Raw genomic sequence first — 13,762 nt, forward strand, 5'->3', positions numbered from 1 at the left:
TCAAGCCCAAGGTCCCCTCAGACCTCTCTTCCAGCTACACTAACTCCAGCTTCCTCTCCTGAGCATCAAATTCCTATATTCACTGCCTACTTAGAATCTTCCCCTGGAGGTCTAACAGGTACCTCAACTTAACATGCCCACACTGGCACCTTGTCTCAATTCCTTCCTCCACAGCTGGTCTTCCCTAACTCCATAAATGGCATCGCTACTTCCCTGTTGCTCATGGTAAAAAGATAAAGAGTTCTTCTTGTTCCTCATACTCTAAACACTTACCTATCAGGAAGTCCTGTCAATGCCATGTTCAGAACAGACCCTAAACCTGACCCCTCCACACCAGCCTCCATCATCACCTCCTGAGTCTAAGCCACCACCATCTCAGCCAAGACGGTACAATAACCTCTGAAGGGTCCCCAGGCTTCTCTTCACAGCCCTCGCTCTTACAGTAGCTTCTCCACAAAGCAGTTGGTGGGTTTTTAGAAAAACAGATTAGATCACAATAATCCTGTTTAAAACCGTCCAATGGCTTCCCAAATCCAAACCCGTTATAACCATGACTCTCAGGGCTTGATGGTCTTGAACATCCCTGTGGCTCTTTCCTTCATTTCATTTAGGTTGCTGCTTGTATTGTCCCCCTATGGTGGCTCTCCCTGTCACCCCTGCCGTATTTAGACCCTTGTACTCTACCCTTTAATTTCTGCTTCTTTATTCTTCTTCTAAGCACTTATTACCACCTGACATTTCTATGATCATTTATCTGTCTTTTCCCCTGGGACATGAGCTAAATGATACTGGGGCTTTCATTTCTTATTTTACAATGTATTCTTACAGCCTACATCTGTGCCCAGTACAAAGTAGGTGCTCAATAAATATTTGTTGGGCTGGATAAACTGACATCATAGGTCCATATGTAACCTTACAGTGACTGAAGCCAAAGTCTGATCTAGCTGTTAACTGGAAGTCTACTCACTGATTGAGGAAGGCAAAGAGGTATCTCATGATGATCAGAGTGGTTTTGGGCAGGACCAGGAGGACTTTCCGAATGTGCAGAGCTCTGTCCTGCAGGTTGTCCATTGCTGAAAGAAGAGAGGCATGTGTTACCTTTCATTGTGACTGAGTTCCCAGGGAGTAATTGTAAGAAGGCACTTACTACCGGCAGGGGCAATGCAGAAAGTGGTCAGATAAAGTCCACACAACACTAGCACACAGTGTTAGGAGTTTCATCCCTGTGGCTCCTTGGGGGGGGGGGGGTACATGCTGGGCTCCAGGCATTTCCTGACGCAGAACCTAAGGTATATGTTCCTTGAGCACAGAAGGGGTTAGAGATATTCCCTAAGTATCTATCATCCTCTTATTAACACAACCACAGACAAGGAACTGTCCATAATTTTGCTATGACTGCTCCACACCCAGCCTTGGAGGGCCTGTGTGTGGGGAGGGAGAGAGTCTGGGTAGGGCCTGTCCTGTCTGCTTTCCACCTGCATCACCTTACCCTCTGGACAAGTCTGGCTTAGCTTCCCCCCTTGTTACCTGCAGTGCAGATGAGGAGAGCATGTCCAGAGACAAGAAATGGCTGCCCCTTTATGTAGTTATATCTAGGAGAAGACCAAAGAAGTTCCCTAACTCTTGTGCTATGAATAGAGCATGGAGCTAGGCTACTGACTCCATCACAGCCAGCTTCCTCACTTCCACATTGTGCCTTGTGGATATTATGAGTATCTTTTTGTAAAAAGAAATGGGAAGCAGCGGATGAGGAGCACATCTCAAGGGGAGAATTGGGAAGTCAAGATCTTGTACTGTCTTGGTAGCCCAAGCCTGCTTAAGATATTCTACCTAGGCCCAGTCTTAGAAAAAGACATGAAAACATGGAGGATGCATATATCCAATCACCCACAGATCCATTTCCGCTAGCCTTCCACTAATAATGGAACAAAAAATAAAACAAGAGAGGTTCCTGAGTGCCCTGGGCCCTTTTCTATCAGTATAATGAGAAGGACAGTGCTTAAAGCATGAAATGAGTCAAACAGGAAATTTAGTGGGTAGGGATTGGGGGGACATGGCATGAAGATCCTGCTTAATCTGGGAAAAGGATCTTTTCTCCATTTCAAAGACACTGCCTTTTCCAATGGGGTGGGATTCCAGGATGACCTGGTATTAATCCAACTTCTCACAGACTGCTTTCATGGCAAACAAATAAGAAGATGCTCCAGTATAATAAACTAACTTAAATGGCCAGGAATAGCTTTTTAAGACCCAAATTTTAGAGTAAGAGGCAGGGAACCTCTAAGGAGGATAAAATAGTCTATATCTCTCTCTGAAAATACTAAGCCACTTTTAAATGTGAGGAGGACTTTTATTTCTAGAAGAACACATATTAACACATCTAGCAGGTAAGTCATGCCACGTACGTTTAAAGCAACACGCAGGAAATATACATATGTGCAACTCCTATGCTTTCTCCATTTGTATCACGAAAAGTACAAGCACTAATGTATAAGCTTCCAATCACTGAAAAGGACTATGTCTTTATGGAATATACATCTATTTTACTGAAGAAAGATAAAGCCCAGAGAAGCAAAGGAATTTAAGGTGAATCAGGAAGGAAAAACCCAGGCATTCTGACATGTGGTTCTAGACTCTTAACTGAAATGTCATTTTCCCTCCTCCCTCACACTGGGGTATGAAGGAGTGATGATGAGGAGGAAAAACTATACTAAAGAAGAGGGGGAAAAAAGAAACATTACTAAAAAATTTATGAGAAAAAAAGACCCTGTGGAAATTTCTTATTTGTTGCCATAAGGTGCTCTGGCCCAGAGGCCAGTCTGAGGCCAGGCTGGTACTTACTGACGCAGGCTATCAGGTCATGGAAGATGTCCTTGGGGAAGAGAGGGTGTTCCAGCCCCCGGAAGTAAAGCTTCAGGACGCCAGCTATGGAGTCCATGTCATGGTCATTCTGGTCCCCAGCCAGGGGGTCCTCTCCTGATGATAAGCAACCCCCCCAAAAAAGAAAAGAGAGAGGTAAAACACAGGATAAAGCAGAGGTGGTGGGGGGAGGTGACCTATTAAAGACCCATCCCAGCCCATGGGCTCTCTGGCCAGCACAGTGGCCATAAGAAGGGCGAACCAGAAACTAGATAAAGCAAAGATTGCTTAGGCTCATGGGCCCCATAGCCAGGGGAGGGGCACAGAGTCTATTAGCATAAATTTGCTGTGCCAGACTAGCTCAGGGACATTCCCTATGGGCTTAGGATGGAACACAGCAACTGGCTCTCTCATAAGAATCATGAACCAGGCTGGGACTGAGCTCCTGGGGAGCAAAATGAGGCCAGGGAGGCCAGCCCCTCTGGGTAGCTCTCTCTCCTCCTGGCCTGCAACAAAGGACACCTACTTATGAGAGAACAATCATGCTAGAGCTCCCTATGGAAAATTTCATATTAGATGTAATTAGATTTAATGATTGGACCAACCTCAAATTGAAACTATATATATCCATTACAGTGACGGAAATTGCCATAGCTTGCCCATTACCTTAATAGCCCACAGAATAATAAATGGGCTACGATGAACAGGCAATTTAACCTTGATATTAACCGCCACCAAGAGTTCCGGATGAAGCCATAAACCGCCCAGATACCACAGTTAACTTCTTGGGTTTTGGCAAATCATCCACAGGAGGCAAGATGAATGGGGCTGAGAAGGAGGCAGCCAAGATGGGCACTGTCACATCCCTGCATATCTAGGAGGAAATTTCTACAAAAGAGCAGGTACTGGGCTGAGGAGGGAGGCAAACTGACTTCCTAACCTCTAGGTACCTCTCTGGGGAGAAGGGGTGGAGCCAATATTCCAGGGGGCTGGCAGACACTCAGCCTCATCTTCCAGGCTGTTTCCTCACCTCTCTCAAAGGCGTTTTTGATGTCATTCACTTCCACCTGGGATCCTGACACCCGGAAAATTCCTTCATGCTGTAGACCTAGAAAGTCAGGAAAATGTGATCAAGGAGAAAGAAAAGCAAATTCACAGAGCTCTAAGCTTGGTTGCCAGTCTATCTCTGCCAGCCAGTGTATATGGAAGTACCCTTTCTCTCTTCTTCAGGCCAAAGGAAAAAACGTGTAAGGATGTTGGAAAAATCACTGGAGTGGATATGAGGCATTAACCTGAAGAAAGTACTGAGTCAGAGACTGAATGAAAGAGAGGTCTACACCTGGCTCCAATTCCGACTCCTAGGGAGACTACAAAGCAGGTTCCTCCCCAACCTTTGCTTATCTGTTCTCCTCTGCCAAGTGGGAAAGTGACCTCTGGCACCTTCTTATCACTCAGGATCACTCAGTGCACAGCAGGCAAGACACTACACACCATCAGAGGAGTAGTAGATGGTCTGAGATTATAATTATTACTTTCGCTGATCTAACAGTGTTTGCTCTAGGGAATAATACTTTGAATACTTGTGGAAAATGGAGGACATGCAAAGACAAGCAGTCAGTCAGTAGATGGAATTGCCAGACACTGTACTAGCCACTGGCCGTGACTGCAGCTTTCCTCTAAAGACAAACATGCACAGGCCTGACCCGTGGTGGCGCAGTAGATAAAGCATCTACCTGGAACACTGAGGTTGCCAGTTCGAAACCCTGGGCTAGTCTGGTCAAGGCACATATGGGAGTTGATGCTCCCTGCTCCTCTCCCCTTCTCTCTGTCTCTCTCTCTTTCTCTCTCTCTCCCTCTTTCCCTCTCTCTCTTCTTTGAAAATTGAATAAAGTCTTTTAAAAAAAAAAGACAAACAAACATGCACAAATGTTACACTACAATCATGTGCGTAAGAACTTTCTTGTGTTAGAATAGAAATAATCATAAAAAATAAGGCGTGTGTGGTGATTTCTACTAAGAAATTTTTTCATATAAATAAATCAACTGGTTCTCACAACAGCCATGTAATAAGCTAGGGGTGACCAGCAATCTCGTTTTCGAGATGAGGGGACTGTTAAGTTTTGGCCAGCCTTAGGTTGCCTGGGTGCTAAGAACCTGAGCCAGGACAAAACCCCAGGCCTTCCAGCTGCAATCATGTACTCATTCCTGAAGGCCAGGCTCGTGGGGCCTACTGGAGGAAAAGTGTAGAGAGGATCAGAACCCATTTGTTAGTCTGAACGTGAATATGGTTCATAGAGAGCAACACACATGCAACTGTAAACCTAGTAAGGGGTCCAGGAAGCACAACACTACTGCGGGGCCCAGTGGTTGGACTGGATCTTTAATCACTTCAGGCCTGCCCAGCTATTTTCAGGAGCCTCGTGTCTCACTCTTGAAAATTTTGTCAAAGTCCCTCTGTTATGGCACAATCCCTCGAAATTTTTGATGTCAGAGAAATCTCAAACAAAGTTCTTTTCAGGAAAGCAAAAGAGAATACTACGCCTGACCAGGCGGTGGCGCAGTGAATAGAGCGTCGGACTGGGATGCGGAAGGACCCAGGTTCGAGACCCCGAGGTCGCCAGCTTGAGCGTGGACTCATCTGGTTTGAGCAAAAGCTCATCAGCTTGGACCCAAGGTCGCTGGCTCAAGCAAGGGGTTACTCGGTCTGCTGAAGGCCCGTGGTCAAGGCACATATGAGAAAGCAATCAATGAACAACTAAGGTGTCGCAACGCGCAACAAAAAACTAATGATTGATGCTTCTCATCTCTCCGTTCCTGTCTGTCTGTCCCTGTCTATCCCTCTCTCTGACTCTCTCTCTCTGTCTCTGTAAAAAAAAAAAAGAGAATACTACATTTTTTTTTTTTTTTTTGCATTTTTCTGAAGCTGGAAACAGGGAGAGACAGTCAGACTCCCGCATGCGCCCGACAGGGATCCACCCGGCACGCCCACCAGGGGGCGACGCTCTGCCCACCAGGGGGCGATGCTCTGCCCATCCTGGGCGTCGCCATATTGCGACCAGAGCCACTCTAGCGCCTGAGGCAGAGGCCACAGAGCCATCCCCAGTGCCCGGGCCATCTTTGCTCCAATGGAGCCTTGGCTGCGGGAGGGGAAGAGAGAGACAGAGAGGAAAGCGCGGCGGAGGGGTGGAGAAGCAAATGGGCGCTTCTCCTGTGTGCCCTGGCTGGGAATCGAACCCGGGTCCTCCGCACGCTAGGCCGACGCTCTACCGCTGAGCCAACCGGCCAGGGCGAGAATACTACATTTTGCCCATCGTTTTAGGGCTGCCCTCTCGGCGAGGGGGTAACTGAAGTCTATGAGTTGCTAGGCCTTTAAAGATAAACCACACAGGCTAGGACTGAACTCCTGAACCCAATGAAGCAATATTAAGAAGTAAGGGAAGTTTAATTACCTGGCTTGTAAATAGGACTTGAGGTGCCTGCTCCTTTAAGGGAATCTCCAGAATAGTCTTCACAGAATGGGAGGCATGTTAAAACCCCACTGGTACCAATGTTATATTAGTTACTATTAGGATGTAACAGCCACATGTTTAATCACAGAATGTAAACAGAAACACCCAGTGAGGTGTCAAAACCACAGTAGAAAGGAAATGTCATCTCAGGGACCAGGTTACCCGGTATGCTCCAGTTGGTAAAGCCAACAACTGGTGAAGAGAGGATCATCTCAGTGCTTTCTGGTAGATTAGACTATTAAGGATAAGCCGCCTTGGACCACAGGGCCCAGGACAAGAAACTAGAGGGACTTTACTGAAAATTGAGCAGCCAGCTTGAGACACACTGAGGTCCCCTTCATCTGGTTTTTATTTCCCTGCAAGAACCTATGCTTTAGAAGGACCACTCTGAGTTCTTGTTCAAAAAGCAGACTCTTCAGTACCTCTAATGATTCTAAAAGCAGAAACATTCATAAATGGTCAGTTTCCAGAAAGTAAAGGGGAAAAGCAGTTGGCTTATTATAATGCAGGTAAGGCCTTACATAACCAACCTGACATGTCCATGATCTTTTTCACTTTTGTTAGTATAAAACCAATCAGACATGGGTAAGTTATTTGGAAATGGTACACAATCTTCCATTTTGTCCTGGATCTAGCTGTTGCCAAGTGCTGCTCTCTTAGAGAATTCTTGAAATGATTGCTACACCACCTCCTGCCCCTGCTATTTTATCCTCTTCCTACTGGAAATGGTGGGGTTTTCCCACTCTGACTGTCCCAGTTGTCTCTGACAGCCCTTCTCCTTTGCCCTTTCCCTCCATTTACAGATGAGCCTCAGCTTTCTCATCCATACAAGGGGGACTGTAATATCTATCTCCTAGGGGATATGAAACTGTGAATGTGTAAATTCTAATAGCTGGTGGGCCACAAACACCTCTGAACTGACAATCCCCATTAAATCCACATACACAAAATTTTTTACCATGGCTTTTCAGCAAATTCACAAATACCTTGAGTCCCTATTAGGGGGAGAATTCTAGTTTAACTGAACAAATATTCTTTTGAACAGCTATAATGTACTAAGTTCTTTTTCTCCACATCAACAATGTATGTATTTGTTCAATCCTGGAATAATACAAAACGGCTTCAGAATCACTAGCCCATATCCCCATGATAAAAATAATGACCGAATACTATACAGCACTCTTTGTCTTTAGACTTACAGTCTACAATCAAAACACTGTTTTCTAAAGTTACTTAGTTATTTTCTTTTAAATTTTTTTCCATTGATTGGGGGTGGGGAGGCAGGTAGACAGAGAGCAAGAGAGAGAGAGAGAGAAAGAGAGAGAGGGAGCGAGAGGGAAGGGGAGAGAGAGAGAGAGAAACATTAACTTGTTCCACTTAGTTGGATACTCATTGATTGCTCCTCTACATGCCTTACCAGGGATCGAACCCATGACCTCAATGCTCCAGGACACCACTTTATCCACTGAACTAACATTACCTAGTTATGTCTTCCTCTTGTCCTCAGGGTGGTTATGTTATTTATTTGTAATGCAGTTAAGCATTCGTGTTATTGTTTGTACTCCATTTGGGGTTTTACTCCCATCCTTGTTTTATGCATCTGTTTATTTATCTTTTAAGTATGAGGAACACTAATGTAGTTCTAAAAGTCAAAATCACACAAAAAAAGAATACAAAGAGAAATGTTACTCCCCTCCCATTTCCAGTTACCCTATTATTTTCATTTTTTCCCACCATCCATGTAGACAGCCAATCAAATATTAGCTTTTGGATTAATCCTTCTTGTATTTCTTCTTGCAGAAGTGAGAAGACACATATATATTCTTTTTTTTTTTTTTTTTTTGCATTTTTCTGAAGCTGGAAACAGGGAGAGACAGTCAGACAGACTCCCGCATGCGCCCGACCGGGATCCACCCGGCACGCCCACCAGGGGCGATGCTCTGCCCATCCTGGGCGTCGCCATGTTGCGACCAGAGCCACTCTAGCGCCTGAGGCAGAGGCCACAGAGCCATCCCCAGCGCCCGGGCCATCTTTGCTCCAATGGAGCCTTGGCTGCGGGAGGGGAAGAGAGAGACAGAGAGGAAGGCGCGGCAGAGGGGTGGAGAAGCAAATGGGCGCTTCTCCTGTGTGCCCTGGCCGGGAATCGAACCCGGGTCCTCCGCACGCTAGGCCGACGCTCTACTGCTGAGCCAACCAGCCAGGGCCAAGACACATATATATTCTTATACACGCCTCTCTCTTCCATGAAAAGTAGCGTGCTCCAGATGATACTCTTTGCACTTTTTTTCGTTTGACAATATATTGTGTCATTTCCTGGAGCTCCTCGTTTCTTTTTTGTAGCTGCACAGTATTCCATTATGTGGATATACCACAGTTTACTCAACCACTCTTCTATGTAAAGAAATTTAGAATATTCCTAATATTTTATAATTACAGATGAACTGCAATAAATAACTGTGTACGTATTTTTTATGTTGGAGGTGTATTTTTAGGGTAAATTCCTATTAAGACCTCTGGATCAGAAGACAAGTACATATGCAGTTTAGCCAAATTCTCCTTCGAAAGGGGCATACCAATTTGCATCCCCATCAATATGTGAGACACCTGTTTTCGCAGAGCCAGACCGCAGGAACGTGCTAAGTTTTTGTCGCCTCATGCACTGTACCTGTGCAGGGACAGGTACATTAAAGACACAATATTCAAAACCATTTCTCAGCTCCTCCACAGCTAAAACCCTGGTCCAGGCCACTGTTGTGTCTTCTCTGGGCTACCACAGTAGTCTCCTTAAAAAAGATCATGCCCTGTTAGATCCTTAAAAAAGATCATGGGTTGATCCCCGGTAAGGCATGTAGAGGAGCAATCAATGAGTATCCAACTAAATGGATCAACTAAGTGGAACAAAATTCTCCAATAGCTTCCCAACTCACTAAGAATAAAATCCAAGCACCTACCTGAGCCAATAAAGCCCTAACAGTCTGACCACTCTCCTCCCTACTCATTCTGCTCCAGCCACACTGGCCTCCTCTGTGCTGGTCCTTGCATATTCCATCTCCCCTAAACACTATTCCACAGATTCCCACATGGCTCACTCCCTTAATTCCTTCAGGACTCTGCTCAAATGTCCTAGGCCCTAGGCCTTTTCCATGAACCTGCTTAGAACAGTGTCCCTTCTCCATCTCATCCTGCTTTACTTTTAAGACTCTCACCAATACTGGGTATATTGTATATAAATTTGTTTATATCTCGAGTACACAAGTGATCATTTATTTGTCCTTTAGTAGAATGTAAGATACAAAGAAAGAAACTTTTTCTTGGCATACAATGAGTAATCAATGTACAGTGGTCTCTCGTCTGGGGGGGGGGGGGTTAGGTTCCAGAACCCCCCATGACAGGCAAAAATCTCTGAAGTGGTGACCTTATATTTATTTTATTATTTATATATATCGTAAGGCTTTATTTCGATTTAATATTCTTGTAATATGTTTTAATGAATATTTTTATAGTTTTCAATTTTTTAGGCTAGAAAATGCTTATTTTACCACAAAAATAATTAAAATAATAAATATTGATATATAAGAATACCTATATACTGCAAAATCCCACGATATAGAGAAAAATCCACAATACAAAATTAGATATATACAATTTAAAAATCCACAATACAGTGAGACCGTGAAAAGTGAACCGTGAAATGGTGAGGGACAACTGTATATAAGGTATTTGTTGAATGAATGAAATACAAGGATGACATTTTAGGAGTTTAGAATTTCTTCTTATTATTGTCTTTTAGGCACAAATAATTCTTCTTCTCCTGAACTTAGTTTGGACTTACCTTTGTCAACTGCTTGACCATTAATCATTACTATCTTGTGAAATTTCTTATTCTGCTATTCTGAATTACTATAGCTTATCTCTTTTTAACTTTTCACTTGCTCATCTATTTTCTCCCAACTGCATCATAAAACCAGGTTAAGACAGTAACAGTGTATTATCCTTATTTTTGTTTCCCTATTTGGCAATTCATGGCGCCCAGATTTGATTAAGGGCTTGATAAATATTTGTCGGCTGTTCAATAGTGATATAAAGTGCTGTTACTTCAAGTGAATAGACAGGATGAAAAAACTGTAGCTGATTAGGATGGGATAAGCTGTAAGCATGCTAAAACAATTACTCTTCCAAAAATGAACCCAACAATATCCCAATTTATCAGGAGAGAGGAAAGGAGAGAGAATGGCTATCTCTGAATTGTGACCAGCTACTACCTACATCCCTCCTTAGCTCCTAGAATGTTGTTCTGTCCCTTTTCCTACAACTAGACAGGACAGCACCTAAAAACAACTTCTGATGCCTACTTCCTAGAAGTTCATGGCTCTAGCTGAGATATCTGTGCTTTCTGAACACCCTTACACTTGGAAGATGAATTTTCTGGCAATGAAACTCTATCCCTAAACTCTGCGCAAGCAGCTAAGGAGCCGGTGAAGGAGGCGAGGAGTTTCTGAGATTCGGCTTCCTCCAAGCAGACGACAGCCTGAGCTGACTCAGGGAGAAGCCAGCCACTGCAGATTCTCAAGTGTGGACTACAACTTGAAGACCAGCTACTAACTGACCTCTTGGTGATGTTGTATCCAGTGAGACCAAACCAGAACAAAACCTCCATATTATCAGGAATCAATGCCCATTTACAAAAGGAGCTGTTTGCAAAGCAGTCTGATACAAAAAGCCAATGTGACATAATGGTCAAGGCCCTGCAGTGGGAGATACTGACACGTGCAAAGACAGTGAGTAATGGCAAAACCACTGTCACACATCATACCAGCTGTACTTATTCACATAGCAGCTGTAATTTAAAACTCACTCTCAAACTAGAAAAGGAAGTGTGGTAAGTGGCTGAGGCATTTTGGGTCAAAAAATGTGATGGCTTTCAATGTCTACATGTGGCCATTCTGAGGTAGAAAACATTATGGGAGCAAATAAGATTTTATTCATTTTCTGAGAATGTCAGGATGGGAATTCAATCTCTATGCTTATTGTTCAAAGAATTCCTGGACGTTCTTCCCAATTTTGCACAAATACGGGCAAGGCTAGTATCCTGCTTACCATGTCTGCTGATAAACCGGATACAGCTTTCTACCACCAGAGGAATTGCTTGGCTGGAATCCTGAAAAGCCAAAGAGAAACGCAACATTAGGATCTTTAAATAGGGATAGCCTAGGGTCAGAGAAATAGGCCAAACTATGAGGAACTTGCCTCAGCTGGATCAGTGGCTGGTCTAAAGAGAAGCATCTGAGCTGTCTGGCAAGCTCCAGAGCACATACACAGCTATCTACTTGGAATGCCACACAAACGCCTTAAACCCAGTCCTACATGAAACTGATCATCTTTTATCCCAAATCAGTTCTCTACCCCCAGCCATCCAATCAATTAATACATTTTGTCAAGTTTGCCTCCTAAATATCTCTCAAATCCATTCCCTTCTCTCCCTCTCTACTGCCACCAACCCAACCCAACCCATTAATACCTCAAGTCCCATCCTTGCTGTCCTCCCAACCATGCTCTCCTTCCATTGTATAGTGGTTAGGTGATCTTTAAAAGTGTACATCTGATTGTTTTCTCTCTAGGATAAATTCTTTCAAAGACTCCTTGTTACTTTCTTTATATAGCCTTGCATGTCCAGGGTCCTGCTTTTGCCTTCAGTTTCATCTCCTTCTGCTCTTCCCCATCTCTCTGATCCAACCACACTGGGCTTCTTTTTGTTCCTCAGGGAAGTCCCCCTTGCCTACGGCTTTATACAAGCTGCTCCTGCAGCTGTAATGCTCTCCTGAGCCCGGGCCCCCGCTCATTAGTTTCAGTGCATAAACCACACTTCCTCAAGGCTGCTTTTCCAGACTGCCCAGGTGAAGTCAGGGCCTAACTACAGGGTCTCAGCACCTTGAAGTTGGCCTTCACAGCAAAGATTGTGACTTAATTGTGACTTAATATTTATTTCCATTTCTCACCACTGTGGCTTAAGCTCTACAGAGCAGACCCTATGTCAGGGGTCCCCAAACTACAGCTCGCGGGCCACATGCGGCCCCCTGAGGCCATTTATCCAGCCCCCACCGCACTTCCGGAAGGGGCACCTCTTTCATTGGTGGTCAGTGAGAGGAGCATAGTTCCCACTGAAATACTGGTCAGTTTGTTGATTTAAATTTACTTGTTCTTTATTTTAAATGTTATATTTGTTCCCGTTTTGTTTTTTTACTTTAAAATAAGATATGTGCAGTGTGCATAGGGATTTGTTCACAGTTTTTTTTATAGTCTGGCCCTCCAATGGTCTGAAGGACAGTGAACTGGCCCCCTGTGTAAAAAGTTTGGGGACCCCTGCCCTATGTCAACTCTTGGGTGTCTAGTGCTGGCCATGATGCTCCCACATAGTGGGTGCTCAATTAATGTCAGTTGAGGGTATTAGAATTAACCACTGGGAGCATCAGATTGGGAGTTTATTTGGTGTAAAAGATAAAAAAACCCCACCCCAACTCTTGGTAATAGTGCCAACTAATTGGTATTAAGCAAAGAAGCAAGCCCCTCATATTTCAACCTTTGCTCTGTCACTTTGCTTACAACCCTGGAATTTATATATTTAACTTCTTTGGGCCTCAATTTGGTATCTGCATACTAGGGAGGGCACTGGTGGTAAGGGGAGTAGTATTTCCTATTGGCATATGAACACTGTATTTATCACTTACAGAGGAATTTACAGATGTGTTAGGCCATGTGCTAAGTGCTTTAGATGGATTGGTCCTGGTAACAATCCTATAGGGTACATATTACGATTATCTTCATTTGACAAATGAGGAAATAAAGGTTTAAAGAGGTGCAAAATAGCTGCTTATGGTGACCTCGCAGGTAAGTGGCAGAACTAGAATGCAAACCCAGGCAGTCTCCTTCTGAGACTGAACATTTCTCTACCACCTATACTGCATCTTAGGAGCTCACCACACACTGCCAGGTGCAAATACCAAATATTGCAAAAAACAAAAACAAAAACCAGTATGGTTTTATAATGCAGCTAAACACACAACGATTCAGCCATGGGGAAGGGATCAGGTAGAGGGGTCCCTAAACCTAGTTTAGAAAAGACTATAGATGTTTAGGATAGAGACTACACCCTCAAGTGTAATGGGACCTGTGGCTTCTGCCCATTTCACAGGTTGGCCTGTGCCCTCCCTTGGCTCTGAATTTCCAACTCTAACCATGGGCGTGGCCACTTTAGGGAAGCAGCTGGGCCTCACAAGAAAGCCCAGCTGAGAGAACTCCCAAGCTTCTCTGGAACCCAGAGTGCTGCCAAAGGGGGTAGTGTGTGGGCAAGGGGAAGCCACAGTCAGGAAGGTCTCAGTGACCTAAAGCTCATCTTT

At 44.3% G+C, this 13,762-nt stretch overlaps 1 protein-coding gene across 6 annotated transcripts in view; it reads right to left on the reverse strand.

The window, feature by feature from the left end:
- Positions 1 to 13,762, reverse strand: part of SRGAP2 (SLIT-ROBO Rho GTPase activating protein 2) — a 274,722-nt gene that overhangs the window by 24,256 nt on the left and 236,704 nt on the right. For all 6 annotated transcript variants that reach the window (XM_066261521.1, XM_066261520.1, XM_066261522.1 and 3 more), the window contains exons 14-17: positions 11,466 to 11,526; positions 3,890 to 3,967; positions 2,842 to 2,976; positions 968 to 1,073 (exon numbers count right to left, since the gene is read on the reverse strand). In XM_066261521.1, the coding sequence (XP_066117618.1) occupies positions 968 to 1,073; positions 2,842 to 2,976; positions 3,890 to 3,967; positions 11,466 to 11,526 (380 nt within the window). The remainder of the gene's footprint in view (positions 1 to 967; positions 1,074 to 2,841; positions 2,977 to 3,889; positions 3,968 to 11,465; positions 11,527 to 13,762) is intronic.

The sequence above is a fragment of the Saccopteryx bilineata genome, chromosome 2 (assembly GCF_036850765.1).
Source record: "Saccopteryx bilineata isolate mSacBil1 chromosome 2, mSacBil1_pri_phased_curated, whole genome shotgun sequence".
NCBI lineage: Eukaryota > Metazoa > Chordata > Mammalia > Chiroptera > Emballonuridae > Saccopteryx > Saccopteryx bilineata.